The 16,203-nt window shown below is 40.2% G+C and overlaps 4 protein-coding genes across 4 annotated transcripts; 3 read left to right on the top strand and 1 right to left on the bottom strand.

The window, feature by feature from the left end:
• Positions 1-2,012: 2,012 nt before the first annotated feature.
• On the top strand, positions 2,013-2,855 carry LOC140800920 (ethylene-response factor C3-like). Its single transcript, XM_073155855.1, has one exon. It carries the CDS (start codon positions 2,013-2,015, stop codon positions 2,733-2,735), a length of 723 nt encoding a protein of 240 aa, XP_073011956.1. The 3' UTR covers positions 2,736-2,855.
• Positions 2,856-5,332: 2,477 nt separating this feature from the next.
• Positions 5,333-8,873, top strand: LOC140800919 (serine/threonine-protein phosphatase PP1-like). Its single transcript, XM_073155854.1, has 4 exons — positions 5,333-5,663; positions 7,159-7,718; positions 7,802-8,015; positions 8,552-8,873. The coding sequence occupies exons 1-3, from the start codon at positions 5,480-5,482 to the stop codon at positions 7,991-7,993; spliced, it is 936 nt and encodes a 311-aa protein (XP_073011955.1). The 5' UTR covers positions 5,333-5,479; the 3' UTR covers positions 7,994-8,015; positions 8,552-8,873.
• Positions 8,874-10,216: 1,343 nt separating this feature from the next.
• On the top strand, positions 10,217-12,182 carry LOC140800918 (inorganic phosphate transporter 1-6-like). Its single transcript, XM_073155853.1, has 2 exons — positions 10,217-10,269; positions 10,377-12,182. The coding sequence occupies exon 2, from the start codon at positions 10,386-10,388 to the stop codon at positions 12,000-12,002; it is 1,617 nt and encodes a 538-aa protein (XP_073011954.1). The 5' UTR covers positions 10,217-10,269; positions 10,377-10,385; the 3' UTR covers positions 12,003-12,182.
• Positions 12,183-13,151: 969 nt separating this feature from the next.
• Positions 13,152-14,363, bottom strand: LOC140801092 (lysM domain receptor-like kinase 3). The gene has a single exon (XM_073156094.1). It carries the CDS (start codon positions 14,361-14,363, stop codon positions 13,152-13,154), a length of 1,212 nt encoding a protein of 403 aa, XP_073012195.1.
• Positions 14,364-16,203: the final 1,840 nt, after the last annotated feature.

Here is a 16,203-nt window from a genome sequence, read left to right as displayed (position 1 = left end):
TGACTAAGAATTTGGTTCTTTTGGATTACTGAATGTAGAGTGTAGACTCTAATTAGCAGCTTGTGTAATCCTCCAAAGTTTCTTATTCGAGTGTAACTCTCTCTTTTTTTTGTTAATAAATTACGAGTCTATAGGCCCTACTTTAGTTTACTTTTACTATAATTATAAGTTAAAAATTTTAATAATTTAAAAGATTAAAAAAAAAGATAGGCACCATCACTTGAAAGTTGAAAGGAATGTATGAAAATAAGATCGAATAGAACTATTCGAGGGAAATTACTCCTGTGGTTTAGTTTGATTTCAATATGCTACCTGATATATCACTAATAGAAGGAGTAGAATGAGTAGTGATGAAGAGAGAAAGTTGTTTACTAAAGTGATTAATAAATTCAGTAGATTGTTAGATAGTTTTATTTTGGCTACTATGAAAGTTTTTTTCTAGATCGAATGCTTTTATTGGTAAATACTAGATTGGATCAACGAATATTGGTTTTGTATTCTTGAGTTTGTGATATGTTGATAAATAAATGGTGAGCTATTGAGGTGCATGGATAATCTACATTAGATCCACGGTTGGACTGGGATCAAGAAAAGCCTAACTGAAGGGGACATTAATATAACTTTTTCACCTAATATGGCTAATGGAAGAAAGATTTTTTTTTAAAAAAGTACAATTTATTTAATAATAAATTGTGAGCAAATAGTATTATATTTTATTTGTACTTATATAATTGATAAATTTAAATTTATATAATATATTTAGATTTTATATATGAGTATACCTAAGAAATTTCGTACGTTTACGTTTTCAATAGTTTATCAAGTTATAAACCATAAGTTGAGTTACTCTTGTTAGACACCTTTTAATTTATTTTCTGATAACTTTTTTTCTCCATTTCTTCCTTTATGGAAATTAATAACTAATTAATGTCATTATTTTGGTCCTCGGCATGCATGCATGAGACGACTTGTACTTTAGTTTACATGATAGCCAACTAATTAGTCTTAAAGCAGCTGAAAGAAATGGTCATCTGGCATCTTAAACAAGTCGAGTAATCCAAAACTCTCAATCTCCATCTGCCCACATCTCCAATACAATTACTCTCTCTCTCTATCTTAATTCAAATAACCATGTGATACTTTGTTCTTAATCTCCATCTGCCTACATCTCCAATACAATTACTCTCTCTCTCTCTCTCTCTCTATCTATATATATATATCTTAATTCAAATAACCATGCGATACTTTGTTCTTAATCTCTTTCTCCTTTTCGTTGATGTATCTATCTTGTTGTTGTTGAGGTATATAGTATATATACTTTCAAAAGTAGTCCTCTTGAGCATCCAGTTCAAGGAGCTGGGACAAAGTTTGATCTGTTCATGGGGGCACGTTATGATGTCAGGCGAAAGCGAAACATATTATCCATTTTAAGAGTAGGTGTGTTAATTGAGAGTGTCATATTAAATTTAAATAATTAATGCAAGAGCAGGTGACCATATAATTTAATTAAGCATGCATGCATGTTAGCTAGCTAGCTTATAAGTAACTAAGCGTTACTATATCATGCTAACGCAAAAGTCCTAACTGTCCAGAATGTCCAGCTTTTAATTATCTACCTTACCTAGCTATGAAGGTAAGTTATTATTATTATTATTATTATTATGTGAAAGATGACCTGGCAACAGAAGATGCGTGCATGAGACTGCGCGAATCTCTAGGAAGTCGGGAAAATGTGCCACGTTGGCTTATCATTTATCATATCCGCAGCGGTGGCGTCATCTATTTTGTCAGCATCTCGCCGCCGTACGTCATTAGGTCACGTGCGGCATCCCTGACTCGGGTCCCACCCTCTGCCCCAGGCCAATTACATCTCTTTCGTCCGTCCCTACTATTTTTAAGGCGACCCTATTTTGTCATTTTGGCCCCTCGCGTTTCCCAATTACCAGTCAAACTCCTCCATCTGTATCCACTATAAAGCCCCCGGGGGCTTGTGACGAATAAAATTCGAAATAATGGCATTCCTCCTTCAGTCCTTCTCCTCCTCCTCTACTCCCAAATCCCAAATGTATAATTTACATTTCCAACCCCAAATCTACGAAACCTCCTCGGAGTCGTCCTCGATCGGATCGCCCATCTCCCGGTACGACCAGCTGGAAGAATCCCTCCCTTTCAACGTGGACGACGCCGAGGAGATGCTGCTCTTCGACATGCTCTCGGAGGGAGCTACTCCAAAGTCGCCCCATGAGTGCGATGCTAAAAGTAGGGACAAGGACGAGACGAAGAAGGAGGAATGCAACCCCAAGAGCTGCTACATCGGCGTCCGGAGACGTCCCTGGGGGAAATTCGCGGCGGAGATCAGGGATTCCACGCGGCACGGGGTTCGGGTTTGGCTCGGGACGTTCGACAGCCCGGAGGCGGCGGCCCTGGCGTACGATCAGGCGGCGTTCTCGATGCGTGGGACGATGGCGGTGCTCAATTTCCCGGTGGACCGCGTCCGGGAGTCCTTGAAGGGGCTCCAATGGGAGGAGGAAGGTTGCTCCCCCGTGGTGGCATTGAAGAATAAGCATTCGATGAGGAGGAGGAAGAGGAGGAGATCGGTGGTCAAAAAGAATAATAGCAAAGTTATTATTAAAGAGGTGAAAATTGCGAACGTTGTGGAATTGGAAGACTTGGGTCCAGAGTACCTGGAAGAACTTTTAAGACTCTCGGAGGATCCAAATCTTTCTTCAATCTAAAACTACTCTCTCTTTTCTTTCTTTTTCTTTAACAAAAAAGAAAAAAACTTTCTTTCTTACTTACTTACTTTTGTTATCTTTTAATCATTTGAAACAAATTGCTCAATTCTTGTGCAATAACGTGTGAAAGAGTAGCAGTAGAGTTGGATCGAGAGGAAAGAAAGAGGTGAATGATTAGCAAGCACTAATGAGTCTAGACCTGAATTATTTGTGTGGGCCTACATTTGCTACATTCAACTCTTGGGTTTAATGAGACCATTGTCCTCTTCTTCTTCTTCTTCTTCTATTAACTACTCAAGTTGATCTGACTACCTAAGTTGATACACTTGAGAATTCTTAGTCTTAACTTAGATAATTATTCATGCAAGAGGGAATAGTGGATTGGCCTTTCGTCAGAGACTCAACACGGCCGAGTCAAAGTTCTAATGGACCCAATCCTAATTAATATTATTACAATATTGTGCATTCAGGAATTTATGCTTCTATTTATATAGTTGAGCATAATATTGGTCATGCTAAACCTAACAGTCCTAGCCCGATTATAACCGAGCATGATCTAATGGACCCAATCCAAATTAATATATTGCATTATTACACCAGCAAACAAACGCATGTTGTGGGCCATTGGGCCTTCAAAGTTGGCCTTTTATCATCAATTGCTATGAAATAAATGTGTCAAAGTTGCTTATTATAGTTCGTTTGAATGGAATAGAAGTACTATTCGCACTGCCTATTTACGGTAGCCTGGTCCACTCATAAGGTTTTTACGTACGCCCATGCATATATTTAGTGGGGTGCATTAATGGAAAACTAAGGCCTTTTATGATTTGGTCATCTTGGAATGTCACACTTTTGGACACCGATTGTCGACTCAGATGCATATCAACGTATTTATTATATAATCGTAATTGTACTGAAAAGCAAACACAATAAACCAGGCAATCAGATATACATAATTAATTTGTCGGCGTGCATTTGATCATGTGTCTAAATTGACCCGTATAAAATTGATCCAAACCAAACCTTGATCTTATTATTGATTGAATCCTCAACTTTTTTATTATCTATATATAACTTTTGAACTAAGAAAAATAGTCACATAGAACTTACGAAAGTAAGAAAATATTCGCGTATATCCCTCAATTAGAAAAAAAAAATTAACTACATGGACTCTCTAAGTTTTAAGAATGTTCTTAGTTTATGGGTTTACATGCTAACGAAAAATGTTTAGAGGATGTATGTATAAAAAAGGTAAGATGTAAATCAATATATTAATGGTACACATTCCATGATTTCTATCGTGCTTGGAAAAAAAAAACACAAGGAGACTATAAGATTTTAGTAAGTGCAATCAGGGCAATCAACGACGGAGAATCCAGACCGACCTACATTTTTATTCTCTAATTAAAATTAAATTAATATCATGACTCCATCTTTAGCACCTTGTTTGATGAAGGGCTCACCACAAACCTTCCCACATCTCTCGTACAATATTCAACTATCCATGATTCCATAAGATATAGTAAATACGTTATTGTTGAATTTGATCATATTAAGCTATTAATTATTGTCGGATATTGACATTTAAATACGCACCACTCTTTATTTTTCTCTTAAGCTGACACGTTTGCATAGATGATATAAAAAAATATCGATTTTATTGTGATGTAAATAATTATGCAGGATTTTATTTTTCTATGGCAACCTCTACACCCGGCGATGATATCGCGTTATGTGACTTCTTACTTCTTGCTTGTGATATATACCAATACCATAATTAAATATACGAATCCAAGTTGACTTTTATACGTTTGAGAAGTTTATATTCTTTCTATATACTTCCACTTGTTGGATGTGAGATTCTATCTTTATTCATTACGTATTAACCATGTACAATTATAGAAGAAATTTAATCGTAATTTAGATCCATATATATATATATTATATTTAAGATATTAGAAAACTAGTATTTTGTGGACTAAGAATAGGCCCATTAAAAAAAAATTCTTAGTCGGGTGTTTTTAATGATTAATAGAAAAGGAAGAATCGTAGATTTTAACAATATTATTATTTATAAATTGATCGTCGGAAATTTAAAAAAAAAAAAAAAAAACTAAGACACGTCAACCTTTTGACTAAGAAAATTAAATCAAACCTTCGAAATAGCCTGGAATAAAAAAGAATCGACCCAATTTCTAATTGAACATAACCAAATCGAGCCTCGAAATCTTAAGATAACACCAAATCTTGCAAGATTTAAAACTGCTGTTGTTTAATTTTAAAGATTGTATAATAATTTAAAATTTGAAATTGAAGAAATATTCCAATCTTAATCCGTGCCGTTGGTTGTTTGTTAATATTTTTTATAACAAACTGAGGGCTCAATTGCTAAATAATAGAAGAAATAGGGCTTTATTTGAAATAGTCAAAGTATAAGGTGCCATTTGTAATGTCTTCAGAAATGAAAAACTATGTCTATAGGGTTTAAAATGAAATATTCCTGGAAAAGAAGGTTGAGTGAATCCCAAACCGTCCAATCCGATCCTTCATAGGTCAGACCTCTTGGGAACGAATTAAAAATTTATAAAAAGAACCCAAAAAAGGTTCTCTGTTCTCTCATTCGAGCGAGCGAGAGAGAGAGAGAGAGAGAGAGAGAGAGAGAAGAATCTCGTCTTCGGGTATTCCTCTACCAGAGCAGAGAATACCCTGCGACCGAGAGGACAAGGGAGGAGAGAGAGAGAGAGATGGATCATGCTACTCTCGATGAGATAATACGGCGGCTGCTGGAAGTGAAAGGAGGCAGGCCCGGAAGACGGGCGCGGCCGCACCTCACGGAGGCGGAGATCAAGCAGCTGTGTGCAAACTCCAGGAGCATCTTCTTGAACCAGCCCAATCTACTGGAGCTTGATGCGCCGATCAAGATTTGTGGTAAATTTTTGACAACCTCTTTGAGATTTTTAGTGTTCTATGATTGGTTTGCGCAAGTTGGGATTTTGGAGTTGGGTTTTTGTTGGTTACTGATTTAATAAGTAGATGGTAATTGGTCAAAGAACATCTTGATTCTTCCTTTGCTATCTAAAGGATTAGAACTTTGCAATCCGTGGACTTTTTAGTTATTGGTATCTTCTATCATTCTCTGACTCTATATTTAAGTGTAATTGCACTACATGTACTCTTTTTATTCATTAATCAAATTATTAAGTTTTTTGTGATTCGTCTATTCGTTCCTTCTTTCTATGTTCTAAATCCATTCCTTGTTTATTTTCATCGACGAATACTATGTTTGCCAGATAACATTAACTATCTTCATAGTTGTTTGTCAACATTCAGGGTAACAGTAGATGTAGAACGCAAACCTCAACATAGACTTATTTGACTTACAAAAATTTCAGCCTCCTTGAAGATGGTCTCCAATTTTTTTACATTGCATCACTAGATGTAATAATACTGTGTAATCCGTAGCTAATATTCTATCAAGGTGCATGACTACATCAAGTCTTGTCCCATTTAGCAATTTCTTCGTCAAGCTGATTTCTGGCAGCTTTAGCTAATATCAGGGCTTTTAATGTCCCCATTAGTTAGAGACTGTACATGGATTATTTTGTTTCTTTCAACTATAATCTAGAGAATTAGTCCTATCGAACTATCATATTTTTTCATTATCTTCTTTACCTCAATTATTGTATGATATGCAAAAGCTCAACTTGATGTAGGACACCAGTTGCACATGTTGGACAAAATGTATATTCTATGTACTAAAATTTAGTGATAGTTTTTCAAGATTTCATTTTGGGCAATGCAATGATGGAAAGAGCTTAATTATTGAGTAAGCATAAGGACTTGGAGCATAAGGCAAGATTTGAATGTTTTATTGTAACCACTTAACCTGTTCCAGTTTTAGTGTTCTTGTATCTTCAAGGAAGCCTTTACTCAAAAGATAAGCAGATATTAATTATCTTACCTCTACGAAATGATTTGAGATGTAATTTTTATTTGGTTTCACCGCCTTTCCATTCTTTGATAGCTCATCAAATATCTATTCCATTAGCAGAAATCTTTGCAGTGGTCATTCAGGCTGACTTAGATGTAGCTACTTAATTCTTGATGGAGCATCATCTCCATGATTCTGTTATCTATGCTCTGATCAAGGTGTTCTGAAGGGTAGTTTGAGTCGGTGTTTAGGCATTGAACACTTCTCTCTCTTTTTTTCCCAGTGTTTGTAAATATATTGATTTCAAGCAGGTTCTTCCATACTTCTCAAAGATTAAATTGTCACTTTATCTTCGAGTGATATCTGTTTATGGTTACTCCATTTGGTGTAGAATACTGCGTAAACTAAGTTAATTCTTTCACTTTTCTTTTGGTCTTGTATGTTTTGTTTACTTACATGTATCTTACTTCTATGCTTTCTTTGGGCTCATAGGTGATATTCATGGACAGTATTCTGATCTTCTAAGGCTGTTTGAGTATGGTGGATTTCCACCTGAATCTAATTACCTTTTCTTGGGGGATTATGTGGATCGAGGGAAGCAAAGCTTAGAGACAATATGCCTTCTTTTAGCATATAAAATCAGATATCCTGACAAGTTCTTTCTCTTACGGGGAAACCATGAGTCTGCGTCCATAAACCGTATCTATGGGTTCTATGATGAGTGTAAACGCAGATTCAATTCAAAGCTCTGGAAAGTCTTCACAGATTGCTTTAACTGCCTACCTGTTGCAGCTCTAATTGACGGCAAGATTCTTTGCATGCATGGTGGTCTTTCTCCAGAGTTGGACAACTTGGATCAAATACGTAACTTGGCACGCCCTACTGATGTGCCAGACACTGGCTTGCTATGTGATCTTCTTTGGTCAGATCCTAGTAAAAATATTCAGGGATGGGGAGATAATGACAGAGGGGTTTCATATACCTTTGGGACTGATACGGTGAATGACTTCCTTGTGAAGCATAATTTAGACCTCATATGCCGTGCTCATCAGGTTTTGCACGAAACACTGCTTTTCACATTGTAGCCCTGAAATAAATTTAGTTCTTTATTAACTATGGTTTTATTGCTTGTTAGGTGGTTGAGGATGGCTATCAGTTCTTTGCTAACAGGGAACTTGTTACAATATTCTCAGCACCTAATTACTGTGGTGAGTTCAACAATGATGGTGCAATGATGAGTGTAGACTCGACACTTATGTGCTCTTTCCAAATACTAAAGCCTGCAGAATCGAGAGCAAAGTTTCATTGGTACCACAACTTCAGCTAAATCTGGAACCCCTCTCTACCAGGTACTTAAGTGCTATGCAACTTTTTGTGAAACACCTGGAGACATAAGTGCTAAGGAAGGAAACCAATAACATACCCCTACTCTTTTGCTTTGCTTTCTCTAGTTTTCAGCTGGTTCTTTAGAAACAACTGAGGCAGGCCCACCAGCTCATATAGCCAACTTGGGCACACCCAATGGGTGAAAATATTGAGCACTATATTGTAATGATATAGGTTTATGCTTCGATATTGTAATGTATATAAGTTTATGCTTCGAACTAAGGCCCTCGGATTGCATGCTCCTATTTCCAGCTTTAGGCACTCCTGTTATTTGAAACCATTGAATGTCTTTCATGCATTAATCTTTTGAGTATAGATAATACAATTGTATTATTTCAAGTAATATTGCCAAAAATGGAATTACAATAACGAGTCCACATAGATGAGTATTTAGGATTCTCCGTAAAAATAAAATTGATGATATAATTGGTTTATATGCCCTATAATGCTTTAACAAGATCTCTGTGCCTTTCCTTTGAGCTGCCTTTCTTTGGTGCAGAAGCATGAAAGCTAGCGATTGAGTTGGGGCCTTTTAAACCTGTTTGAGCCCAACCACCAAATTCTCGCAATCGGAAGCAAGCTATCTGATGTGGAACACTTCCTGATCCCTTTATGTACATCAATTATTTCTCGGCATTGGAATGAATTATTTTGGTTTCACTCTAGTGAATCTGGTTGAATATGACTTTGGCCATTAATCGAAATGCGAAAAAATCTCTTTAGGAGAAGTTAGCAGAACATTTAAAAGTTTCTTAAACAATATTGTGACACACGATAATATTCTATATATGTTTAGCATGCTATGCTCTGATTACTGCTTAGCTTGTTTGTGTGACTTGAAGTTGCTACTCTCCTGTGAATGGTTTACTAGTTGCAGTCTCTCTCTCTCTCTGAGTGGCTTTGCTGACGTCCAACATGATAAGCTTTGCATTCATACGAACATCTGGGAGGCAAATCTTGAATCCCTTCATGTTTCCAAGGAACACAAGACCTCGTGTCCACCTTTGCAAACTTTTGGTTGGTGAACATCCCACTTACCATACAAAGTAGGATGGTGGAAGAAGGATCTCTTATGGCCATCAAATCCTCACTTTTACTCCTAAGCTAGTCTTGACCCACTAACACAGTCGAGTGAATCTTATTCCATCTTTGATTTGTTTACTGGTGGAGGAGATGTGGGCCTCTCATTGTTGGCAAACAGAATCAGCAATCTCTAATGGTGGCGTTGTTGGTTCCACTTTTAGTCGAACCCCATTTCATTTCATGGAGACCTCTCTCTCTCTCTCTCTGTATATATATATGTATATATATATATATTGTGCTGAGAGGAATAAATCCAATCTTTGCTACCTCTTGGGCATAGAAAAGGGGAAATTAGGAGGAAAAATTTTGTGGCGTCTCGTTGCAGTTGCTATAATACTCAAGCACATTCTGGGGCTATGAATTAAAGCAAAGCCTCTCACCCAATGACGAACATTCTCATGTTTATATTAGTGGGAATTATTTACGACTAACTTTGTAGGAGTGTTAAAATTTCCCAAGTTTCACACCTATTAACCTTCTGACTTTATCCGACATAAGGAGAGAATCTGATTAAAATCAAATATCTATTTACTCTCATATATATTTATTGAGATAACCAATTTAAAATAAAAAAAATCTCTCACATATTTTTTGATATTATCCGAAATAAGGAGATAAAATCTGGTTCAAATTAAATTCCACTCTCCCATATATATCTTTCGAGATAATCTAATATAAAATCTGGTTCAAATTAAATTCCACACTCCCATATATATCTTTCGAGATAATCTAATTATGATAAGATCTCTTATTATCTGAGTTAAATTGCACTCTCTATTGTGTGTACCTTAAATATGATCTAAAAATAAGTTGTTAAATATCCAATATCACATAGAGAAATAATAGGAAATGAAGATTAAATCATTTTTTTAGGAGTGCAATTCATTTGAAATTCCATTTATACTCTTAACTGTATTAAGGCTCGATCCTAATTTCATGCCAAATGTTAAGCATATTAAGAGGGTATGGAGGAAGAGCTTTCTTAGTAATATCATGAGAATATTCCTCGAGTAGATACCAAAAACCTCCACTTTTTGATCTTTATATGTAACCTTCTCTATTCTCTCCTCTCTCTATCTCTCCTCCTTTGAGACCTTTTCTAACTCTCCTTCGTTTTCCGCGGAAGAGAGAAAGGTGATATGTTGATTGCTCTCTTATTATTATTTTCAATTTTTTCTTTTTGGTTTTCCGTCAATTTATATATAAAAACTAAACTTGTTAATTTCTTGTAATTGGAGAAGAGAGAAGAAATGGCAGGAGAGCAGTTGCAGGTGTTGAACGCCCTCGACGTGGCGAAGACCCAATGGTACCACTTCACGGCGATCGTCGTCGCTGGCATGGGCTTCTTCACCGATGCCTACGACCTCTTCTGCATCTCCCTCGTCACCAAGCTCCTTGGCCGGATCTACTACCACGTCGATGGCTCCCCGACCCCGGGCTCCCTCCCCCCTCATGTCTCCGCCGCGGTCAACGGCGTCGCCTTCGTGGGCACCCTCTCAGGCCAGCTCTTCTTCGGCTGGCTCGGCGACAAGCTCGGCCGGAAGAAGGTCTACGGCATGACGCTGATGCTGATGGTTCTCTGCTCCGTCGCCTCCGGCCTGTCGTTCTCCAGCACCCCGACGAGCGTCATGGCCACGCTCTGCTTCTTCCGCTTCTGGCTTGGCTTCGGCATCGGTGGCGACTACCCGCTCTCCGCCACCATCATGTCGGAGTACGCCAACAAGAAGACCCGCGGCGCCTTCATCGCCGCGGTGTTCGCCATGCAGGGCTTCGGCATCCTCGCAGGCGGCCTCACCGCCATCGTCATCTCGGCCGCCTTCAAAGCCCGCTTCCCAGCGCCGGCTTACGCTGTCGACCCGGTCGGCTCCACGGCCCCACAAGCCGACTACGTGTGGCGCTTAATCCTCATGCTCGGTGCGGTCCCAGCCGCGGTGACCTACTACTGGCGCGCCAAGATGCCGGAGACCGCGCGATACACGGCGCTCGTCGCGAAGAACGCCAAGAAGGCCGCCGCCGATATGTCGAAGGTGCTACAAGTCGAGATCACGGAGGAGCAAGCGAGGGTCGAGGAATCGAACGAAACAGAAGCGGCCAACTCGTTCGGGCTCTTCTCACACGAGTTCCGCAGACGCCACGGGCTTCACCTCCTCGGCACGGCCACCACGTGGCTCCTCCTCGACATCGCCTTCTACTCCCAGAACTTGTTCCAAAAGGACATCTTTAGCGCGATCGGGTGGATCCCGAAGGCGGCGACGATGAGCGCGCTCGATGAGCTCTACCGCATTTCGCGGGCGCAGGCTCTCATCGCGCTCTGCGGCACCGTGCCCGGCTACTGGTTTACCGTCGCGCTCATCGACGTCATCGGGCGATTCACCATCCAGATCCTCGGCTTCGCCATGATGACGGTGTTCATGCTCGGCCTCGCCATCCCATACCACCATTGGACCACCGCCGGGAACCACATCGGGTTCATTGTGATGTACGGCTTCACCTTCTTCTTCGCGAATTTTGGGCCGAACAGTACCACCTTCATCGTGCCGGCGGAGATATTCCCGGCGAGGTTGAGATCGACGTGCCACGGGATATCGGCGGCGTCCGGGAAGCTCGGGGCGATTATCGGGTCGTTCGGGTTCTTGTACCTCGCGCAGAACCCGGATCCGGCGAAGGCTGACCACGGCTACCCGCCAGGGATTGGGGTGAGGAACTCGCTCTTCTTGCTCGCCGGATGTAACTTCTTGGGACTCATTTTGACCTTCCTCGTGCCGGAGTCGAAGGGGAAGTCGCTGGAGGAGATGTCGGGGGAGAACGAGGAAGACGGCGATGTGGCGGCCGGGACGGCCAGTAACAATCGAACCGTCCCTGTTTGATTAATATGATCAAGATATCTTGAACGAGAGCAAGCTACGTGAGGCTTTCAAATCTTCGCTTTTCTAATTTGTTTCTCTTTTTCTTTACTTGAATTCATGTTAAATGTCTCAAAGGTTGGTTAGTTGTTCTTGAATTTTGGACTTAATTATAAGTAAAAGTATTAGTATTACTTATGCTAATTGTTTCTTTGGTTGAGGAGTTAAAAGAGTGGAACTAATCAATTGTGAAACATGGACATGGGAAAGCTCCAAAGGAGCACTTTATTATTCTGGGACCAGGTGACAAGACTAAAGTTCAATTGCGATCTTAGCTACGGCCTTACGTGTAGGGGAATTTTTTTTTTCGGTTTCAAGGATTCTTCCTTTGTGCTTTCCTTGGAACAAAGGTAAACAGAGCCCTTTATGCGGCCTTTTTAAGGAGAATATTCTTGCGTCTTCCGGAATATGCTGGCATTAATTGGTGGTGGTGAAAAGATTGCGGCCTCTAATGACCCGGGGGGTGAGTTTATAAATATATAATCTCTTGTTGGGCTCCTAATCCTGGTCGAGTAAAGTTTTTTTTTAAGAAAAAAAAAATTCAACTTAATGGGCTGGGACGGGCTAGAAATCTATTGAACTCACGATCATAAGATTAAATCCGAGCAGTACTTTTTAGATGTTCTGAGTTTGTTCACTTTTATAATCCAGAGGCACATTGGCTACTCTTTTCGCTTATACTCCCTTAAATCCAACCTTTGAACTGCTACGATGACATACAACGTTAGAATAAGCAACAAAAGAAAGGACTGCAAAAGCCCACCAAATTTATTTGGGCATTTCAAGCCACCCACAACCTAAGAAAAACTCTACACACACACACACACACACACACACACACACACAGCTCAAACAATTCCAACAACAACGTCACATCTACGTATTAACTGCGTAATACACCACACCCTTTTAATAAGGCAAACAAACTAATAAATAAGCTGTCGATTCTGTACTCTATTGACTGCCGTCGTACAACTTTTTCCTTCTATCCGATGTCCGAATACGAATACTATGTACAGAATAAACAAAAGAATAGTATTCCCTATTCCACTCCAGTCGACGTCTGAGGTGCATTAATTCTGGTTCACTATTCGAATACCGTCATAAACCCGGTCACCGAGGCGCTATGGACAAGGATATCTCGGTCGGGAGACTGAGCTTATCCATCCACGCCTTCGAGTCGAGGAATAGCTTCGATATCTTGGCCGCCACCCACGTCATATCCGGCCTCTTATCGGGCTCCGGATCCACGCAGTGGAGCGCCACCGCGATAAGCTCCTCCGCCGCCTCCACCGGAAACGAGTCTCGCAACCGCCGGTCAACCCACTGCCTCACCCTTCCCGCTTCGGCCGCCGCCGTCGCTGTCTCGATTAGCGAAATCCTCTCGGACTCTTTGCTTTGTTCGTCAAACCGGTATTTGATAGGTTCCTCGCCGGAGATGATCTCGAGGAGCACGACGCCGAAGGCGTACACGTCGGATCGCGGGGACACTTCGCCGCTGGCGATCACCTCCGGTGCCATGTAACCCCTCGACCCCTCGATCTTCCGTCGCCGGCTGCTCGATCTCTTTAAATCCGGCTCGCGAGAGCGGACCTCCCCGGCGAGATCGGCCGCACCGAAGTGGCAGATCTTGGCGCGGTGGCCGGGATCGGTGATGATGATGCCGGAGCTCTTGATCCGGTTGTGGATGGTGTTAGACTGGTGGTGGATGTACTCGAGGCCGTCGGCGATGTCAGCAGCGATCTGGATCCTGGAGATCCAGATGGAGAGAGGGGTGAAGCTAGCGTTCCGACTGTTGCGGAGGCAGTCGGCGAGGGAGGCGCCTGGGAAGAACTCGTACGCCAGGTAGAGGTGCTCGTCCCCGGCGAGGGAGGCGCCGATGAGGCGGAGGAGACTGGAGTGGTTGCCCTTGGCGAGGCGCGAGAAGCGGTGGGGGATATCAGCGGGGTCGCCGGAGATGAAGCGGCTACGGTAGACTGTGGCGTCGCGGCCGCGGAGCACGCAGCGCCATGAGGAGGAGGAAAGGGCGTTGGATCGGAAGTGGTTGGTGGCGGCAGAGATCTCGGAGTAGTGGTAGAAAACGGCAGCTTCGGGAAGGGAATCTCGGACGGCGACGAGGGAGGCGCGAGACTTAGGAGTGGAAGCAGAGGCGGAAGAGGAGGTGGTGGATGTGGAGAAGCCGGCGGCGGCGGTGGTGGGGTAGGAGGTGGACATGAAGAGGTTGGAGGTGGAAGACTTCGTACGGGATCTGGGAGTGGACGCAGCGGTGGAGGATTTGGTCTTGCACATTAGATGAGGGGTAAGCGATGAGGAATGAGAAACCATTAGAATCGTGGATACGAGAAATTTAGGTCAGAGTTAGGGTTTAACGGAGAAGAAGTGTGGAGAAGGAGGAAACGAAAAGGGACAGTGTAATCGCTAAGGAAGGAGTTGCGCAAGGTACACGTCTCCATGATTTTTTGGATTTGAATTTAATCAGAGCTTCGCCTAAATTTGCGAAAACTAATTCGGACCAGACTCTATTAAATATTATGATATCATACTAAAGTAAATTAAATTAAATTAAATTCAAAAAAAAAGAAGAAGGAAAAAGGTAGCTATCTTCAGTCCTCGCAAAGAAACTTTTGTGAGTATTAGAACCAGCAAGGAAACAGGCGTATAGTCAAGTGGATTGGTTAAAACTGAATCATGGATGATGATAGGAGTAGAAAAGACAAGATAATTCTACATTAGAATACTACTATTTACAGTTTTTTATAATTTAATTATATTTAGTTTTTTAATTTGTAATAATAAATTTAAACCGTGGATAGCAATGTTATTAATCTAAATGATAGGAGAGACAAAATAATAGTCTTGCGAGTAATGAAATTTATACTGTAAAATTTATTATTTATCGAATTCTGAATCATCTCTCACTCATTTCCTCAAATTTAGAAATTGAAAATGTATTTAAACATTCGAGCTCTTTTGTGGCTGATGTGTCAAAATAAAAAAATAATCTACAACAAAGAGGATTGAGTAAAAATACTATCTATATTTTTGTGAACTACCTATTTGTGAGATGTCATATGTGAAGAAACTTATTGAAAGAGTAGTTATTGCTAAAAGAATAACCGGTACATCCAAACATGATAAGGACTAGTTTTTCTAGCCAAAAATTAAATTAGAAGAAGGAACTAAATAAGTTGACTCTCGTTTGAGTTTTGATTTCATGTTTGGTCGGACATAAATAATAGGGTGCTAATTGATAAATCTAAATTTGTGGAAGAATTCAAGCATAAAATATCCTCTCTATTCTTGTGCTAGTAAAGTTGTAGGGTAAGGAGGCAATAAAAAAGGCCAAGAAGATGAATTAGTTAACGGAGATCAAGCATAAATTTTTATTTTGTGAGTCGTGAATTAACCACCATTTAGTTGTGAACTTTGATTGTTAGTTATATATGAGTAAGAGAGATATGCCTATTTTTGTGTGGTCTTGGGTTGAATAAGTCGAGACAATTACTTTATGATATGATACTCTTTATTTATTGTAATAAAATATTGCATTAGCAACTTTTGCTAAAATAAATAAATAATAATAAATTTTAACGTACACCACATATGTAAATTACGTACATTTTATTATAACAAAATATATATACTTAATTTTATATGCTAAATTAAATTATAAAAAAAAACCCCTTATATTCTGCTCCATCTACATTTATTCCCATTATCTCTCTGGGTCTCCTCCATGTCAATCTAATACTTGACTCTATCTCAATTTCTATCCTGATGGGATTTGGATTCTTGAAATTATGCAGCGGCAAACTGGGTCATATAATTTAACCGGAATCTTCTTCGGGGTCCACGGGAAAATAAAAAATGAGAGCCGGTGGAAAATTGATTCACTTGTGATTTATTGACATGTTTAGGTCCATTGGATATTAATTTTTTTTCAGTCATTAAAATAGTCACATTACTAACTATCAGGAGTACGTCACTGACTGACGTCAAGCCAATTTGTCATAATATATTAACCGAAGATTTTTATGTAATAGTGTGACAGATTCCGGTGGGTAGATGGGTAATGAAGAACCAGCGAGATTAGTCGCTGTTCATTTTCACCATATTAAAACGGGTATAATATATGATGGAATAGAGAAGGGGGTGAATTATGCTG

Source organism: Typha latifolia, chromosome 14, assembly GCF_019914945.1.
Source record: "Typha latifolia isolate L0001 chromosome 14, TyphaL0001v2, whole genome shotgun sequence".
Taxonomy (NCBI): Eukaryota; Viridiplantae; Streptophyta; class Magnoliopsida; order Poales; family Typhaceae; genus Typha; species Typha latifolia.
The sequence above is the reverse complement of the archived record's forward strand: the minus strand, read 5'-3'. Positions and strand labels throughout refer to the sequence as shown.

Excerpts from the sequence above, each read along its gene's own strand:
- LOC140800920 (XM_073155855.1), top strand. The coding sequence starts at position 2,013 with ATGGCATTCCTCCTTCAGTCCTTCTCCTCCTCCTCTACTCCCAAATCC.
- LOC140801092 (XM_073156094.1), bottom strand. The coding sequence starts at position 14,363 with ATGGTTTCTCATTCCTCATCGCTTACCCCTCATCTAATGTGCAAGACC.
- LOC140800919 (XM_073155854.1), top strand. The coding sequence starts at position 5,480 with ATGGATCATGCTACTCTCGATGAGATAATACGGCGGCTGCTGGAAGTG. Across the intron at positions 5,664-7,158 it reads TGCGCCGATCAAGATTTGTG|GTGATATTCATGGACAGTAT; the intron begins GTAAATTTTTGA and ends TTGGGCTCATAG. Across the intron at positions 7,719-7,801 it reads TCATATGCCGTGCTCATCAG|GTGGTTGAGGATGGCTATCA; the intron begins GTTTTGCACGAA and ends ATTGCTTGTTAG.
- LOC140800918 (XM_073155853.1), top strand. The coding sequence starts at position 10,386 with ATGGCAGGAGAGCAGTTGCAGGTGTTGAACGCCCTCGACGTGGCGAAG.